Source organism: Eschrichtius robustus, chromosome 12 (assembly GCF_028021215.1).
Source record: "Eschrichtius robustus isolate mEscRob2 chromosome 12, mEscRob2.pri, whole genome shotgun sequence".
Taxonomy (NCBI): domain Eukaryota; kingdom Metazoa; phylum Chordata; class Mammalia; order Artiodactyla; family Eschrichtiidae; genus Eschrichtius; species Eschrichtius robustus.
The window spans coordinates 37,723,637-37,742,374 of record NC_090835.1 but is presented as its reverse complement, the minus strand read 5'-3'; the positions used below and the strand labels follow the sequence as shown (position 1 = coordinate 37,742,374).

General features: G+C 37.2%; 1 protein-coding gene across 1 annotated transcript in view; it reads left to right on the top strand.

Moving 5' to 3' along the window:
- DOCK3 (dedicator of cytokinesis 3) overlaps positions 1-18,738 on the top strand; it is a 349,841-nt gene that overhangs the window by 53,089 nt on the left and 278,014 nt on the right. Inside the window, exon 3 of the mRNA XM_068559156.1 lies at positions 4,259-4,314. Within this exon, the coding sequence (XP_068415257.1) occupies positions 4,259-4,314 (56 nt within the window). The remainder of the gene's footprint in view (positions 1-4,258; positions 4,315-18,738) is intronic.

The following is an 18,738-nucleotide window of genomic DNA, read 5'->3' as shown; positions in this document are numbered from 1 at the left end:
CAGCTTCCTACTAGTGTTCCACTGATTATTCACTGGTTGGAAGGCATTGTAGTACTTCCTTACTGCTCCCCATGTGGCCTTCAATGACACCAGGAGGAGGGTGGTGGTCTTGTTATTTCTGAGTGATGGTGAAAGTGTCAGTTCTCCCCTTGGCCTCTTCTTATACCAGCACAGCCGGGTGATGGAGGGAATCTCATTAATACTTGTTAGGGGTGGAAGTTCAGGTGCCCCCAAGTAGTCTCCACTGCCAGAGTGCTGGTGGCTTATTATTGCCTACTGGCATAGAAGGTCTTGGCTCCCAACTTGGTTTTCTCTGATACTGTACCAGTTTGGGTGCCTCATTACAGCCTGATGAGGGTCTAAGTTCAGTCCCTCCAATTGACCTTGCTTGTGTGGGTGGGAGTTGGGCCATTCCTTTTTTTTGGTGGTATTTGGAAGCAATGTAGCGGTTGTTATTGAAAAGTTTTTTGTTTTGATAGGTGGATCCTTTCCTGGTTCTTAAACTAGAAAGAGCAGGGTTTTTTGGGGTGTTTTTTTGTTTGTGCCTTTTGGTGTTTCCAGGTCTCCAGCTTTTTTAGCTTCAAGTAGTGGATACATAATGCAAAAGAATATCTAGGGAGTTCACCACTGTGCTATTTCTTGCATCTCAACCCAGTTGGTTTGCCTTCTTCTCTTCACCTTTCAGAGTCTTCCAGTTTTTAAAAATACTTTTATGTCCATATATATATATATATATATATATGACACACGTTATATATATGACATATGATGTATATTTTTATGTGTATTTTGTGTGTCCATATGCATGTTACATATATAATGTCCAGAGTTTTACATTGTACTTAGCAGGAGGAATAGTGAAAAATATGTCTTCTTCCATCTTCTTAGAAGTATATGCTAATTCTGTGTGTTTTAAACTTTTTACTATTAATTCTTCCCTTACAGATAACCAGTTGTCATCATTCAGGTTTGGTTATATGTGGTCGTGTGTTTTATCCTATTTTCAATCCCATATTTTCACATATTAGATTTCTCTGTTGGCATAGGTTATAGTTTATTATGAGTCAATATATAAAATACATTTCTGGTGGCCTTGATGTCCATGGTAACCACAAAGCAAAAATCTACAGTAGATTCACAAAAGATAAAGTTATGGGAATCAAAGCATACCACTGTGGAAGAATCATCAATTCACAAAGGAAGGCAGCAAGAAAGGAATAAGGGAACTATAAAACAGCCAGAAACAATTAAGATGGCATTAGTAAGTCTTTACCTATCAATAATTACTCTAAATGTAAATGGATTGAATTCTCCAATCAAAAGGCCTAGAGTGGCTTGATGTATTAAAAAAAACAAGATCCAACTACATGCTGCCTACAAGAGACTTACTTCAGCTTTAAGGACACATGTAGGTTGAAAGTTAACGTATGGCAAAAGATATTTCATGCAAGGGGAAACTAATAGAGAGCCCAGGGAGCTATACTTATATCAGATAAATAGACTTTAAGTCAAAAATTAACTAGAGACAAAGAAAGTCATTACATAATGATAAAGGGGTCAATTTACCAAGAAGGTATAACAGTCATAAATATATGTTCACCCAAAATGGAGCCCCTAAATATATTAAGCAAATACTAATAGATTTGAAGGGAGAAGTAGATAACAGTACAATAATAATAGGGGCCTTCAGCACCCCATTTTCAGCACTGGGTAGATCATCCAGACAGAAAATCAACAAGGAAATGTTGGACTTGAACTGTATTTTAGACCAAATATAACTAACAGACATATATAGAATATTCCATCCATCAGCAGCAGAGTACATGTTCTTCTCAATTGTAAATGGAACATTCTTCAGAATAGGTCATATAACAAGGCTTTAGCAAATTTCAGAAGATTGAAATCATACCATGTATCTTTTCTGACCACAGTGGTATGAAACTAGAAATCAGTAACAGCAAGAAAACTGGAAAATTCACAAATATATGAAAATTAACACATTCTGAACAACCAATGGACCAGAGAAGAGATTAAAAAGAAATCTCGACACAAGTGAAAACAGAAACACAGTATGCCAAAACCTGTGGGATACTGCAAAAGCAGTTTGAAGAGGGAAGTTTATAGTGATAAATGCCTACAGTAAGAAAAAAAAAAAAGATGTTAAATAAACAACCTTACTTTACATCTGAAGAAACTAGAAAAAAGAAGAAACTATGCCCAAATTTAGCAAAATCAAGGAAATAACAAAGATCAGGGTGAAAAGAAATGAAAAAGAGACCAAAAAACAAGAGAAAAGATCAATGTAACTAAGAGCTGGTTCTTTTAAAAGATAGACAAAATTGACTGAGGAAAAAAAAAGGCTCAAAATGAGAAATGAAAGAGGAGACATTGAAAATGATACCACAGAAACACAGAGGATTATAAGAGACTACTATGACAATCATATGCTAACAAATTGGACCACCTAGAAGAAATGGATAAATTCCTAGAAACTTACAACCTATCCAGAATGAACCACAAGGAAATAGAACATCTGAATAGTCCAATAATCAGTAAGGAGATTGAATCAGTAATAAAAAACCTCCCAACGAAGAAAAGTTCAGGGCCAGATGACTTCACTGGTGAATTCTACTAAACTTTAAAGAAGAATTAACACCAGTCCTTCTCAAACTATTCCAAAAATTGAAGAGGAGGGAACACTTTCAGATTCATTTCATGAGGCTAGCATTACTCTGATATCAAAGCCACATAAGGACACTGTAGGAAAAGAAAAATACAGGTCATTACTTCTGATGAATATAGATGCAAAAACTCTCAATAAAATATTAGCAGTCCAAATTTAATAGCATATGAAAAGGGTCATACACCATGATTAAGTGGGATTAATGCAAGGGATGCAAGGATGGTTCAACATTCACAAATCAGTGAGTGTGATATACTGCATCAATAGAATGAAAGATAAAAATCATATCATCTCAATATATGCAAAAAATTTTTGACAAAATACAACATCCTTACATGAATAAAACTGTCAACAAATTGGGTTTAGAAGGAACACACCTCAACCTAATAAAGGCCATATGTGATAAGCCCACAGCTAATGTCATACTCAGTGGTGAAAGTTGAAAACTTTTCCTCTAAGATGAGGAACAAGACAAGGGTGCCCACTCTCACCACGCCTATTCAACATAGTACTGGAAGTCCTAGCTAGAGCAGTCAGGTAAGAAAAGGAAATAAAAGGCATCAAAATGAGTAAAGAAGTAAAATTTTATTTGTTTGCATATGATATGATATATAGAAAATCCTAAAGATTCCCCCAAGAAACAGAACTAATCAATAAATTCAGTAAAATTGCAGGATATAAAATTAACACAGAGAATTTAGTTGTGTTTTTATGCACTATCAATGAAATATCTGAAAAAGAAAGGAAACAATCCCATTCACAGTAGCATCAGAATAATCAAATACTTAGGAATAAATTTAACCAAGGAGGTGAAAGATCTGTACACTAAAAACTGTAAAATGCATTACTGTAGTCCAGCTGCTGATGGGTTTGTGTGGTGTAGATTGAGTTTATTACTGATAGTGGTGTGGGCCAAAAAGTATTTAAAAAATAGGCCATCTGTGTTTTATTTGAAGGGAGTTTTATACATCAGGAAAAAGAGTGAAACATTGTTTGGAAAACTTATTTGTTTTCTAAAACAGAATACATTTTTTATCCCTTAGAAATTGAAATCAAATTATGGCAGATACCAAAGTGGAAACCATTTGGAAAGAGTAAAAGAAGAAATATTTATAGAAGCTCCCAAATTGATTTATTCTTGTGAATACAAATGTTACCCAGAATGTGAGAATTCTTTCTCTAGCTCAGAGCTGGATAATCTGTAAATTGTTGGTTAGATGATGATGTCGTTTTGTAGATACATGTCAAGCTCTGTACGTTAAGTCTATATCCTAAGAGTGATTTGATGGAATATTTCTAAAACTTAAAAAAAATTGTTTTTTGGTGGTTGCTTAACATCACAGTTGTTTTTTCCCTGAGGATAGACTCTGACTGCAAATGACAGTGAAATTCCTGTTGAATATAGTTTGTGCAACTTTGTATTCTTAATTAATTTGAAAAGTGGTTGCTACATTAAAAGATCTACTGTGTTGTTGATAGAGTAGTTCCATGCTGAAATCTGGCTGCTGTTTTAGTCTATATGAGATGTTAATCACAAATTACTTTTTCTAATGGGAAATCTTTTCTCTTTTACAGGGGATCTTTCCTGCAAATTACATTCATTTGAAAAAAGCAATTGTCAGTAATAGGGGGTGAGTAGCTGGCTTTACTAAATTTATTTATAATTTTTATTGGTTGCAGAGGAAGGCTTTTTTGTTTTTGGTTCATAGTATAAAATATGCTATTGGCATGTTTTCCTGCAAAAAATATACCTGCTTTATCATGTATAATTCTGAGGACATAATTTTATCTTAAAATACTGACAACTTTAACCTCTTTTCCTGTATACTGGAAAGGTAATTTGTTACAAATTTTATAAAACAATTATGCATGCAGCATGTTTTTTAAAAATGATGTACTATTTTGAGAATAGTCCTTGATGAGAGGATAGGAGTTAGTGATAAATCTGTCATTTTGTTTCTGTATGTGAAAGTGAGGGAGACTTTTAAAATCTTTTCTTTCTGCAAATAGAAATTGAAAAAACTGTAAAGGCATACCTAAGGATAAAAGGACAGTGTAGAAAATGGGTATGTAGTTTGGTCACAAATTTGTGAAACAAAAGCAATCTCTGAATAGAGGAGAGACAAGATGTAAATATATCAAAATGTTAACATTTGTTGTTTTTGCATGTTCAGATTTTGGGTGATTTTTAAAAATTCTTTACTGTCATGTCTTATTTTTAAAAGTAATATGTATTATTATTAGATTGTGATTTTTGTATTTTAAAATTCATCATTTTAAAATATAAAATTTAAGGTACTAACTATGTAGCTTTTGGTACTAGAAATTATGTTTTTGACCAGAGGTTGAGTTAGCATCAGAGTATCCTTCTGGTAAGTTAGGGTTTAGTCAGGAAAAGAGAAACTTATGAGTCACTTTGTGAAATAGAATTTAATATAGGGAATTTTAGACACATATTTGAAGAGTGAAAGAAAAAAAGGAGGAAATACTGATACAACCCAGAATAATCACTGCATTAAAGCATTCTACACTCTAATGTCTGGGAATACAAAAGATAATAGGTTGGGGATACCAGAACCCAGGAACTGCTCAATATTTTAGTATATACATCTTAAGAAAAAGTACATTCTCTAACATAATCACAGTATAATTATTACACTCAGGAAATGTAACATTGATATAATAGTACTATAAAATATATAGTCCATATTCAGATGTCTCCCTAATTGTCCCATGAATGTCCTTTATAGCTGTTTTCGTTTGGTTGGTTTTTTGGGGGTCGGGTGGGGTGTGGTCCAGGATCCAGTCAAGAATTAAATATTATATTTTATCATTGTCATGTCATAATCTCTTTTAATTTAGAACAGTTCTCCAGCCTTGGTTTTCTTTTTTCTTTTCATGGCATTGACTTTGTTGAAGTGCCCAGGCCAGTTGTTTTGCAAAACGTCCCTCAATTTGTATTTGTCTGTTTCCTCATGGTTAGATTCAGCTTAAGCATCTTAGATAGCAATACTACATGGGTGGTGTTGTGCATTAAAATGGTCAAATTTCTCCTGGATATCTTCCCAGTGCTTGGGTAGATCAGCAGGACTGGGACTTGGGGCTCTACCTTAGCAAATATCAACCAGGAGTTGAGGGCCTCTCAATCAGAGAACATGCATTGTGTTTCTATCATGTACCTTCTTCCTTGCATCCTGCCATACTTGGGAGCATAACTGTGCTCTCAGTGCTTCATAGGGTATATCATCTGCTTCTTGAAAAACGTGTGCCATTTGTACTGAAGTACTTCTTGTTTTATTTGGTTGACAGGGAGTGAAATTGCTTGAATAATCCATCTGTGGGAATGTTATTACGGGAACTTTAAAAATTTTCATATTTTCAGTTATCTTTTAAAGTGTTTCTTGATATCTGGGTTTTCTCATTCTTAAAATGATTCAGGTATCGTTGCTACTTTTTATAAAGTTTCACTGAAAAACTTATACATTTGTAGTAAACTAGAGGATTTTAGGGCTGATAAAAGACATGACCATGAGATAGTAGTAGCACATAATGAGCTTTATTTAGGCAGAGCTCTGACAAGTTGCAAAGGAAATCTGTCACAGCAGGAGACCTTTCAGAGACAGCAGTGCAGGGCCACAACCAGAAGGGGGAAAGGGTACTTGAACTCTTTGGGGAGAGGGGTAGCAGAGAGGAGACTCATGTGTCTAGATCATGTCACTCAGTTACAAGATGGGAATTCTCTGTTCAGAGAGCACCGCAGGACAGCAGCAGCTTGGAATCTTTTATAGCCCCAAGGTTTGTCCTATCTATGGCTAGCAGACATTGAGAGCAGTTTCATTAAGTATGTAAAACAGATAGGCTCTAAATGAAAAGCTAAGGTACTAGTTTTCAGAAAGGATAGCAGCTGGAGTAGCTCTGTGAATCTGGATAGCAAGACTTAGAGGACAGTCTCTTCAGGATGCTACTCCTGAAGTTTTACACTGTTTTCCATGTTTATGTTGCTCCTCTTGAGATTCAGATTATCAGGAGAGTGGCAGAATGGCAGAGGTTGGGTTGTGTGCACCCAGTAGATTTAGTACATTAAATAAATATAATAGATGCAAAAAACCCCGCATTTAATTAAATCAGCATTCATTTAAAATATGTATTTTTAGCCATAAGGCTATCAGCGGTTTCACAGCAGAAGCCTAACAAGCCAGGAGAGAAGGGGTGATATATTCATAGTGCTGAAGGAAAAAATACCAGGAATACTTTACCTGGCAAAGTTGTCTTTCAGATGTGAGGGAGAGATAAAGACTTCCCTAGAAAAACAAAAGTTGTGGGGGTTCATAACCATTAGATCTACTAGATCAGCCTTACAAACAATGCTAAAGGGTGTTCTTCAAGCTGAAATCAAAGGATGCTAGTTAATAACATGAAAGCATATGAAAGTATAAAACACTGGTAAAGGTAAGTATATAGTCAAGTTCAGAACACTCTAATACTGTAATGGTGTGTGAAACACTTAACTCTAGTATAAACGTGAAAAGACAAAAGTGTTCAAAATGATGATAGCTACAATAATTTGTAACGGATGCACAGTATAAAATGTAAATTGTGATGTCAAAAACAAAATGTAGTGGGGGGAGTGAAAGTGTAGAGTTTTTATATGCAATTGATGTTAAGTAGTTATCAGCCTAAAACAGACTGTTATAACTTTAAAATGTTTCGTGTAAGCCTCAGTGTAACCACAAAGCAAACACCTATAGTAGAAACACAGGCGATAAAGATAAAAGAATCAAAGCATACCACCAGAGAAATCCATCAAATCACAAAGGAAGTCAACAAGAGAGGAAGAAAGTAACAAAGGAACAACAGAAGAGCCAGAAAAAGATTAGTAAGATGGCTTTAGTAAGTCATTACCTGTCAATAATTACTTTAAATGTATATGGAGTAAATTCTCCGTTCAAATGACATAGGGTGGCTGGTGGATAAAAAACAAGACCCCCTATATTCTGCCTATAAGGGACTCACTACACCTTTAAGGGTAAACATAGGCTCAAAGCGGAGGAATAGAAAAAGATATTCCATGCAAATGGAAGCCAAAAGATGTCAATGACAGCTTTTCTTATATCAGACAAAATAGATTTTAAGTCAAAAACTATAAGGACAAACAAAGAAGGTGATTATGTAGTGATAAAGGGGTCAATTCATCAAGAGCAAAAAACAGTTGTAAATATATGTCACCCAACATCAGAGCACCTAAAGACAGCAAGTATTAACAGAACTGAAGGGAGAAATAGACAGCAATACAATAATATTGGATGTCTTCAGTACCCCACTTTCAACATCAAATTTTATTGTATTGCTGTCTATTTGACATTTAAAGAAATAATACCAGTCCTTCTCAAACTCTTCCAAAAAAGTTGAAGAGGAGGGAACACTCCCAGACTCATTTTATAAGGCCAGTATTACCCTGATATCAAAGCTAGACAAGAATACTACATGAAAAGAATTATAGGCCATTATCTCTGATGAACATAGATGCAGAGTCCTCAACAAAATCCTGGCAAACCAAATTCAACAGCACATTAAAATCATTCACCATGATCAAGTGGGATCTATCCCTGGGATGCAAGGATGGTTTAACATATGCAAATCAATAAATGTGATACATCATATTAACAGAATGAATGATAGAATCCAATGACTATCTCAATAGATGCAGAAAAGGCATTTGCAAAATACAACATGCCTTCTTATTTAAAACTCTTAACAGATTACGTATAAAAAGACTATGCTTCACCATAATAAAGGCCATATATAACAAGCCCATAGCTAACCCTCATACTCAATGGTTAGGAATAAGACAAGGGGATGCCACTCTCTCTAGTTCTGTTTAACACAGTACTGGAATTCCTAGCTAGCGCAGTTGAGAAAGAAAAAATAAAAGACATCCAAATAGGAAAGGAAGAAGTAAAATAGTTTCTCTTTGCATATGACATGATCTTATATATTGAAAACCTTAAAAACATCAGTTCTCTTATATTTTCCAGGAAATTTTTACATCCCCATTTTCATATATATATATATATATATATATATATACATATATATATTTATAAATTCATTTATTTTTGACTGCATTGGGTCTTTGTTGCTGCACGCGGGTTTTCTCTAGTTGCAACGAGCAGGGGCTACTCTTTGTTGCAGTACGTGGGCTTCTCATTGTGGTGGCTTCTCTTATTGTGGAGCATGGGCTCTAGGCACACGCGCTTCAGTAGTTGTGGCATGCGGGCTCAATAGTTGTGGCTCACAGGCTCTAGAGCGTAGGCTCAGTAGTTGTGGCACATGGGCTTAGTTGCTCCACGGCATGTGGGATCTTCCCCGACCAGGGCTCTAACCCATGTCCCCTGCATTGGCAGGCAGATTCTTAACTGCTGCACCACCAGGGAAGTCTCCCCATATTCATATTTTTTGTCAGGAAGTTTTTTATTGTATTTCTTAGGATACTTTAAAATCTTGACTGCATTTATGGTTATGTCCCTCCTTTTATACTGATATTGTTTTTGTGCTTTTTAAAATTCATTTTCACATCATCAGTCTTTCTGAAGTTTATCTGTTATGATTTTGCAAAGAACCATCCTTTTCACATTGCTGATCCGGACTCTTGTCTCTCATTGTTTTCTGTTTTGTTAATGTATTTGTCAATTTTCATAAATAACATTTTCTATTTTCTGTTGTTGATCTCTAGGTTTTTAAATTTTTAAAAAATTTAAAATTTTTGTCAGTTTTTAGGTTGGGTACTTAGTGAATTTATTTTTAGTCTTTTCTTATACAAGAATTGGAGATTATAGAATTCCCTCTATATAATGCTTTAGCTATATTACACAAGGTTTTATCCTTAGTATGTCTTTCCAGATTGATGATATCTAGAATATTTTCCCTTCTAGAGAAATGGAGAATAGTTTCATAATGTTTCTCTTTTGCTCTTCTATAATATGTGGATTGTAGTGTAAATGAAACCTCATCATTATACCCTTTAAAAGTAGGTGGTGATGCACACATGGTCACCTTATTTTTGATAAAGGAGGCAAGAATATACAATGGAGAAAAAACAGCCTCTTCAATAAGTGGTGCTGGGAAAACTGGACAGCTACATGTAAAAGAATGAAATTAGAGCACTCCCTAACACCATACACAAAAATAAACTCAAAATGGATTAAAGACCTAAATGTAAGGCCAGACACTATCAAACTCTTAGAGGAAAACATAGGCAGAACACTCTGACATAAATCACAGCAAGATCCCTTTTGACCCACCTCCTAGAGAAATGGAAATAAAAACAAAAATAAACAAATGGGACGTAATGAAACTTAAAAGCTTCTGCACAGCAAAGGAAACCATAAACAAGACAAAAAGACAACCCTCAGAATGGGAGAAAATATTTGCAAATGAAGCAACTGACAAAGGATTAATCTCCAAAATTTACAAGCAGCTCATGCAGCTCAATATCAAAAAAACAAACAACCCAATCCAAAAATGGGCAGAAGACCTAAATAGACATTTCTCCAAAGAAGATCTACAGATTGCCAACAAACACTTGAAAGGATGCTCAACATCATTAATCATTAGAGAAATGCAAATCAAAACTACAATGAGATATCATCTCACACCGGTCAGAATGGCCATCATCCAAAAATCTACAAACAATAAATGCTGGAGAGGGTGTGGAGAAAAGGGAACACTCTTGCACTGTTGGTGGGAATGTAAATTGATAAAGCCACTATGGAGAACAGTATGGAGGTTCCTTAAAAAACTAAAAATAGAACTACCATATGACCCAGCAATCCCACTACTGGGTATATACCCTGAGAAAACCATAGTTCAAAAAGAGTCATGTACCAAAATGTTCATTGCAGCTCTATTTACAATAGCCAGGACATGGAAGCAACCTAAGTGTTCATCAACAGATGAATGGATAAAGAAGATGTGGCACATATATACAGTGGAATATTACTCAGCCATAAAAAGAAACGAAACTGAGTTATTTATAGTGAGGTGGATGGACCTAGAGTCTGTCATACAGAGTGAAGTAAGTCAGAAAGAGGAAAACAAATACCATATGCTAACACATATATATGGATTCTAAAAAAAAATGGTTCTGAAGAACCTAGGGGCAGGACAGGAATAAAGACGCAGATGTAGAGAATGGACTTGAGGGCACGGGGAAGGGGAAGGGTAGGCTGGGACGAAGTGAGAGTGGCATGGACATATATACACTACCAAATGTAAAATAGATAGCTAGTGGGAAGCAGCCGCATAGCACAGGGAGATCAGCTCAGTGCTTTGTGACCACCTAGAGGGGTGGGATAGGGAGCGTGGGAGGGAGGTGCAAGAGGGAGGAGATATGGGGATATATGTATAGCTGATTCACTTTGTTATAAAGCAGAAACTAACACACCATTGTCGAGCAATTATACTCCAATAAAGATGTTTAAAAAAAGTAGGTGGGGAAAGGAAGAGGGAAGACATCAATGAAGTAAAATTTATAAGTGTATATGATACAGCATGGAGTAATATATAGTAGATGTTATAGACATGTTTGTCTACCTGGTTGCAGGTTGCATCAATAACTTCTCATCTTTGCTACCCATTTCATGATCTCTTCCTTTTAGCTAGTACCTCAGCTAATGGTATTTGAGCCCTTGGTAGTTCTGTATGTTTCAGGATGCTATAGTCTTCCATTAACTTTTAGCACAGAGCATGGCAGTATTAGGATGTCCCTTGAGGATCCCTTTGGTTGCATCTATACTTTTCCCCACTTCTTTTGTATAGCAGCAAGGCTGTTTCTTCTTGAGGACTAGTACAAATTAATCATGCCAGCCAATACCAAAAGTGCCTTTTTTTGGTTTGCCCAGTGTCAGGAAGAACCTAAACCTGAGAAGGCTTCATGGTAATCTCAAATTCATTATAATTGAATAATGTTCTCATCTGGTATATTCATGCTTCATTGGATTCTGTATTAGCAGAGTCTGAGTCCTCAGAGATGGGAAGTTAAAATTTTACAAGTGAGTCATTATGTTTGAGAGTGAGAAGTGCCCCTTCCATCTCTATCTCTTCTTTTTCGAACCATGTATTCTGCCTGTGGGAGAAACATAACTCTATATTGGTTGCTGGTTCAGAGCAGTTATCACAATATGTGGATAGCGCCTTTAAAAAGGTGGCATAACAAAGTCTCTTATAGTTCTCTCTATTGCTTTATATAGTACAGTGCTCTGGGTGATGAAGTAATTAGTAATATCAGTAAATCCTGTGAGTTTCAATTCCTTATTCTACTTCTTTTACTTTAAAGTGAGTTCCTTCCTCATATTGTAGTTTTAAACATATTAATGTGATGGCAAATCAGGTATTCAGTAGTCTATGGAAGGTCTATTGCCAGAAATAAAGCAGGCATAGAAAGAAAATTCAAATCCCATCCCTTTCATGATCAGTGGAATCCACTGTAATGAACTTGCCTATCGGTGTTGGCTAATTAATCCACTTGGTGTATGGTACGATATCAGAGACTCAATGCTACTCAGTTCTTTTTTTTTTAAATTTTATTTATTTATTTAGGCTGTGCTGGATCTTTTAATTGCGGCATGCAGGGTCGTTAGTTGCAGCATGCAGAATCTTTAGTTGCGGCATGCGAACTCTTAGTTGCAGCATGCCTGTGGGATCTAGTTCCCTGACCAGGGATTGAACCTGGGCCCCCTGCATTGGGAGCACAGAGTCTTATCCACTGGACCCCCAGGGAAGTCCCTACTGGCCAGTTCTGATTCAACAGTTATGGTACTGCTACTGAACCAAACTTTGGCCTCCTTGCCCACATGCAGTTAAACCAGTCTGCTAACTCTGGGTTGTGGTGAAGGAAAGTGCAGCATTTATTGCAGGGCGCCAAGCAAGGAGTCCAGGTAGCAAGTGCTTAAAAGTCCTGAACTCCCTGAAGGCTTTCAGGGAAAGGTTTTTAAAGACTGGGTGAGGGAGGGGGGTTGTGGGGTGTGTGATCAGCTTGTGGATATTCTGCTGACTGGTTGGTGGTGAGATAATCGGGAGTCAATATCATCAGCCTTTTGGTTCCAACCGGTCTGGGGTCTACCTGCTTGTGAGCAGTATATAGTTAACTTCTTCCACCTGGTGGGGGTTTCAGTATCTGAAACAAAGGACATGGCTCATAATATTATCTATAGTATTTGAGGAGGAACTAAAGGTCCTTGACTTTGTTTAATGGCTAAATTATTATTAATTTGTCTTGCTTGACTGTTTTCCTTTATTTCTGTATTTTCTCACTTCTCTGATTAAATTTACTCTTTGGAACTTGGGGAAGGCCTAGGAGGCTAAAGGTTTTCTATAGACAAGAGGCAGGTGGAGGACATTGCGGGCGATGGAGGGAGGCATTCTGTTCTGGGAAGGCCCCATAGGGTCCTGCTCAGTTACAGTACCAGATCAGCCTTGATGAGTGAAAGTCCATGGAGCTGAGCTCGTGAATAACTCCTATCTTTTACACCTCATTCATCCTGGGATGGCTAGGAAAGGAAACTGATTGATTTCATGGAACACTGGGGATAGTTGGTATAGGGCAGAACGAAAACTGGCTTGCTCTGCAAGACAGCTCATTTGGGTGAGCCAATCTAAAAGTCTTCAAGCAAGGCAAGAGCACCCTCATCACAGTAGAGAAGGAGGGCCTTTTTCTGCTGCAAAGGGAGGTTTAGTAGCAGCGAAACTTAGGGTCTTCTGTGTTATCCAGTGTCTCTATCTCTACCATTTTTTCCAAGTCAGTAGCCTGATTTTTATCTTAAAATATATAAAAGGCCATAAATTCAACTGACCTTGTAATTCAGCAATGATCAGGATCAAAAACTAGAGTATGGGTTTTGACTATTTGAACACTGAAGATGAAAGAGAAGATTGCTCTGAACTCTTACACAGAGCATCAGTAAAGTGAGCATCAGTAAAGTGAGCATTCAGCTTTTTGCAGCCCTGGTTTCTTGACTAGAGATTATTCTTCCAATTAGATATTACAAAGTATCAAAGTGTCTCATCTATCCATTCTATGTCTGCTAGATTTATTTAACTCTTAGTTTAGAATACAGGTAAAGGGAGAAATGGTAGGTCAGCAGTACCCAGAAGGTCTCTTGCTTTTTGATCATGTAGGCCAAGTTATCCTTTTATACCTGTCTTTTTAAAAAAAATTGCCTTTGACCTCATTGTTGGTCTATTTTTAAAACTTCCCTCAAACTTAGCCTCAGACTTTCTCCCCCCCAAAAAAAGCTCTCAGATGGAGCTGAGAAGATAGTGTTAGACTCTGCTTATAATTTTATGGATTTCTGTTGCATGTGTTCTGGGAACGTTGTTATTACCTTTACCACATATGGTTGGGGGTCTGTGGCCTTAAAGTGGATAGATGAGAGAGGGAATAAGAAGGGAATCTATAATGGCATCCACTAAAGAAATATTGGGAGAGTTATTGAGAGTCTGGTGTCAAAGAAACAGTGCAAAGGACGTGATCATCTCAAGGACTATGGGATAGAGTTGTGCTTTGCACAGTATTAGACAGCTTAGAGAAAGACAAGCTTATGTCCTAAATTGTCACAGCTTGACATGGAATGAAAAGCAGGGACTTTCTATGATTACGCTTTCCTACCTGTGTTACTGCAATGCCTTCTAACTGCTCTCCCCACTTCTATCCATGCCCACCTATAGTTTATTCTCAATATAGCTGCTAGAGTGGTTTTTTAAAAATATAAGTTAGATCATGTTACTCCTGTGCTCAAGACTTTCCAGTGGTTCGCATGTCACTCAAAGCAAAAACCTAAGCTCTTACAAAGGCTTACAAGGTTTTATGATGTGGCTTCTTATCACCCCGTGACCTCTTCTGCTGTCCCTTTTTCTCAGTCACCTTCAGTTACACTGGCTTCCTTGCTTTTATTCAAACATATCAGGTACGTTCCTGCCTTAAGGTTTTTGCTCAGGATGTTTCCTATGCTTGAATACTGTGCCTGGTTAACTTTGTTACTTTCTTTAGGTCTTTTCTCAAATCTTCTCAGTGAGATACACCCTGACTTCTGTATTTAATTCTGCCTCTTTCCCTCCCCTCACCAACTCAAAACTGGATGCTCCCATAGGACATCTGCCTCTGGAAACTGAATGTACCTGCCAAGACGTTGGTTTCTTTGTAATTTTTGCTGCTTTGGATAATTGGTTTTCTTTTTCTTTTTGGCTGCTTTGGGTCTTCATTGCTCCACCCAGGCTTTCTCTAGTTGTGGCAAGCAGGGGCTACTCTTCGTTGCAGTGTGCGGGCTTCTTGTTGCGGTGGCTTCTCTTGTTGTGGAGCACGGGCTCTGGGTACGTGGGCTTCAGTAATTATGGCGTGCGGGCTTCAGTAGTTGTGGCTCGCAGGCTCTGGAGCGCAGGCTCAGTAGTTGTGGCATATGGGCTTAGTTGCTCTGCGGCATGTGAGATCTTCCCAGACCAGGGATTGAACCCGTGTCCCCTGCATTGGCAGGCAGATTCTTAACCACTGTACCACCAGGGAAGTCCCTGGTCTTCTCTTCTAAGTCTGGGGTGAATGGACCTCAGGTCATGAGTACTGTAGTCATAAGGAGGCTGAGAAGTCAAGTATCTATCATTTTCCACTTGTATAGTGGAAGACAGCTCTGTCTCAATGTTAGGGTTTTTCTCAAACATAGAAAGGGAGTTACAGTGCAGGACAGCTAAGGAAAAGTAAATCACAATTTTCTCTAACACTGCCACTCTCTTCCTCTGGGATTTCTGTTAGGATTAGGTTGGAGTTCTTCCACCTCATCCCCATATCTCTTAAGTACTCTCTTATACATCTTGCTAGATTTTCTTTTGAGTTCTGTCTGGCATGTGTCCTTTGTGTTGAGGTTTTTTTTCCCACTGCTAGTATTTTTTGTCATTTAAATGAGTAACATAAAATTTAGCATTTTAAACATTTTTAAGTGTACAGGTCAGTGGCATTAAGTACATTCACAGTGTTGTGCAACCTTCATCAGTATTCAACTGCAGAACTTTTTCCTCATCCCAAACAGAAACTCTGTACACCTTAAGCAATAACTCTTCATTCCCCCTTTCTCCCAGTCCCTGGTAACCTCTGTTCTACTGTCCGTCTGTATATAAATGGAATCATTCAATATTTGTCCTTTTGTGTCTATCTTATTTCACTTAGCATAGTGTTTTCAAAGCTCATTCATGTTGTAGCATGTATCGAATTTTCATTCCTTTTAAAGATTGAATAATATTCCATTATATATTTTATATATATATATCACATTTCATTATTCCATTCAGCCATAGATGGACATTTTGACAATATTTTTCATTTGCAAAATTCCTAGTTGGTTATTTTGCATATCCATTGGCTCTTGTTTTATTTATGTTTGCTTTTATTTCATACTTTTTTTAAAAATGGAAGTTACTCATTTCTCTAAGCATTGTAAATATTTTTAAATGTTTATCAGACTTATAAAATCCTGAGAAGCATTTTCATTTTATTTTTAAGACTTTGGACATCTTAGAATTTTGGTTTTCAGAAGTGGGAGATTTTGTTTTCCCCTTCCTTTTCTCCCCCTGAGCACATCTGTCTAGTACTTGTGTAGTTACCTCTACCTGCTTCCAAGGCCCCAGTGTAGAACCAAGTCCTACAATAGGATTTTAGATCTCCTTCCCCACAGTGACGTTAGACTTTTGGCAGATCCTGACCGTTGGCTAAGGGAAGGAGGGGACTGCTTCAGTCTCCAATCTGTTTAGCCCTAGAGGTTTCTAAAAGCCGTGGTTTTAAGTGAGGCTCAGTAGCAGCTTTTGCTGTGCTTCATGTTGGCCTTCTTTCAGGGAGCTTCACGTAGTGAATCAGGCCTTCATCCTCTTCTCACTTGGAGCACTTTTCATCCCTGTTCTTCCTCTACATCTAAGTTCCTAGATGTCACTAGTAGCTTTTGACTCCAAAGCCTAGAAGTGCTGTGATTTCACCCTAGTTCACTGCTCTGTTTTTTTCTATTCTGTTGCTGCTCAATTGAGGTGTTAATTTTATTTTGGAGTTCAGAAATACATTTGGTTTTCTATTTCGTATTTTCTCCGCTGGGTATTGGGAGGTTAGGAAATACGTCGAAGCATGAACTTACAGAGCTATTTGGACAAGAAGTCTTTGTGAAATATATTTTTAAAGTACAATATGAAATCTAACTCATTTTGACATTGTTTATTTTAGATATGCTTTCGCAATTTGTAAGTATTGAAAATTAAAAGATTAAGTAAGAGTGAACAATAGCTGCCATTTATTAAATATCCTGTATACTGGGCTTTGTAATTGACATTTTACACCCATTATATCACACTTGGGAATTCCAGATTAGAAGATGGGATTATCCATTTACTTCACATGAGGTGGGCAAGGCTTTGAGAGTTAAATACCTTTGCCAACGCATGGCAAGGAAGTAGGGAAAGTAGGAATTGAGGCCAAGTTATCTTACCCTAACGATCATGCTCTCAGCTACATTTCTGTGCAATATACATTGAATTAAAGGATCATCTCTTCTCACTACCAAATTTCATTTCTAACAAACTCTTTTTTTTTTCCAAGGTAACAGTAGTGTTTTATTTTTTTTTAATTGCACAGACGTCTATAAACCTAATAAATAGGTTTTCTCTATTTTTTTTTTTTTGTACAGCAGGTTCTTATTAGTCATCAGTTTTATACACATCAGTGTATACATGTCAATCCCAATCGCCCAGTTCATCACACCACCACCACCACCACCCACCTGCGGCTTTCCCCCCTTGGTGTCCATACGTTTGTTCTCTACATCTGCGTCTCAATTTCTGCCCTGCAGACCGGTTCATCTGTACCATTTTCCTAGGTTCCACATACATGCGTTAATATACGATATTTGTTTTTCTCTTTCTGATTTACTTCACTCTGTATGACAGTCTCTAGATCTATCCACGTCTCAACAAATGACCCAATTTCGTTCCTTTTTATGGCTGAGTAGTATCCCATTGTATATATGCACCACATCTTCTTTATCCATTTGTCTGTCGATGGGCATTTAGGTTGCTTCCATGACCTGGCTATTGTAAATAGTGCTGCAATGAACATTGGGGTGCATGTGTCTTTTTGAATTGTGGTTTTCCCTGGGTATATGCCCAGTAGTGGGATTGCTGGGTCATATGGTAATTCTATTTTTAGTTTTTTAAGGAACCTCCATACTGTTCTCCACAGTGGCTGTATCAGTTTACATTCCCACCAACAGTGGAAGAGAGTTCCCTTTTCTCCACACCCTCTCCAGCATTTGCTGTTTGTAGATTTTCTGATGAAGCCCGTTCTAACTGGTGTGAGGTGATACCTCATTGTACTTTTGATTTGCATTTCTCTAATAATTAGTGACGTTGAGCAGCTTTTCATGTGCTTCATGGCCATCTGTATGTCTTCTTTGGAGAAATGTCTATTTAGGTCTTCTGCCCATTTTTGGATTGTGTTGTTTGTTTTTTTAATATTGAGCTGCATGAGCTGTTTATATATTTTGGAGATTAATCCTTTGTCTGTTGCTTCGTTTGCAAATATTTTCTCCCATTCTGGGGGTTGTCTTTTCATCTTGTTTATGGTTTCCTTTGCTGTGCAAAAGCTTTGAAGTTTCATTAGGTCCCATTTGTTTATTTTTGTTTTTATTTCCATTACTCTAGGAGGTGGATCAAAAAAGATCTTGCTGTGATTTATGTCAAAGAGTGTTCTTCCTGTGTTTTTCTCTAAGAGTTTTATAGTGTCCGGTCTTACATTTAGGTCTCTAATCCATTTTGAGTTTATTTTTGTGTATGGTGTTAGGGAGTGTTCTAATTTCATTCTTTTACATGTAGCTGTCCAGTTTTCCCAGCACCACTTATTGAAGAGACTGTCTTTTCTCCATTGTATATCCTTGCCTCCTTTGTCATAGATTAGTTGACCATAGGTGCGTGGGTTTACCTCTGGGCTTTCTATCTTGTTCCATTGATCTGTGTTTCTGTTTTTGTGCCAGTACCAT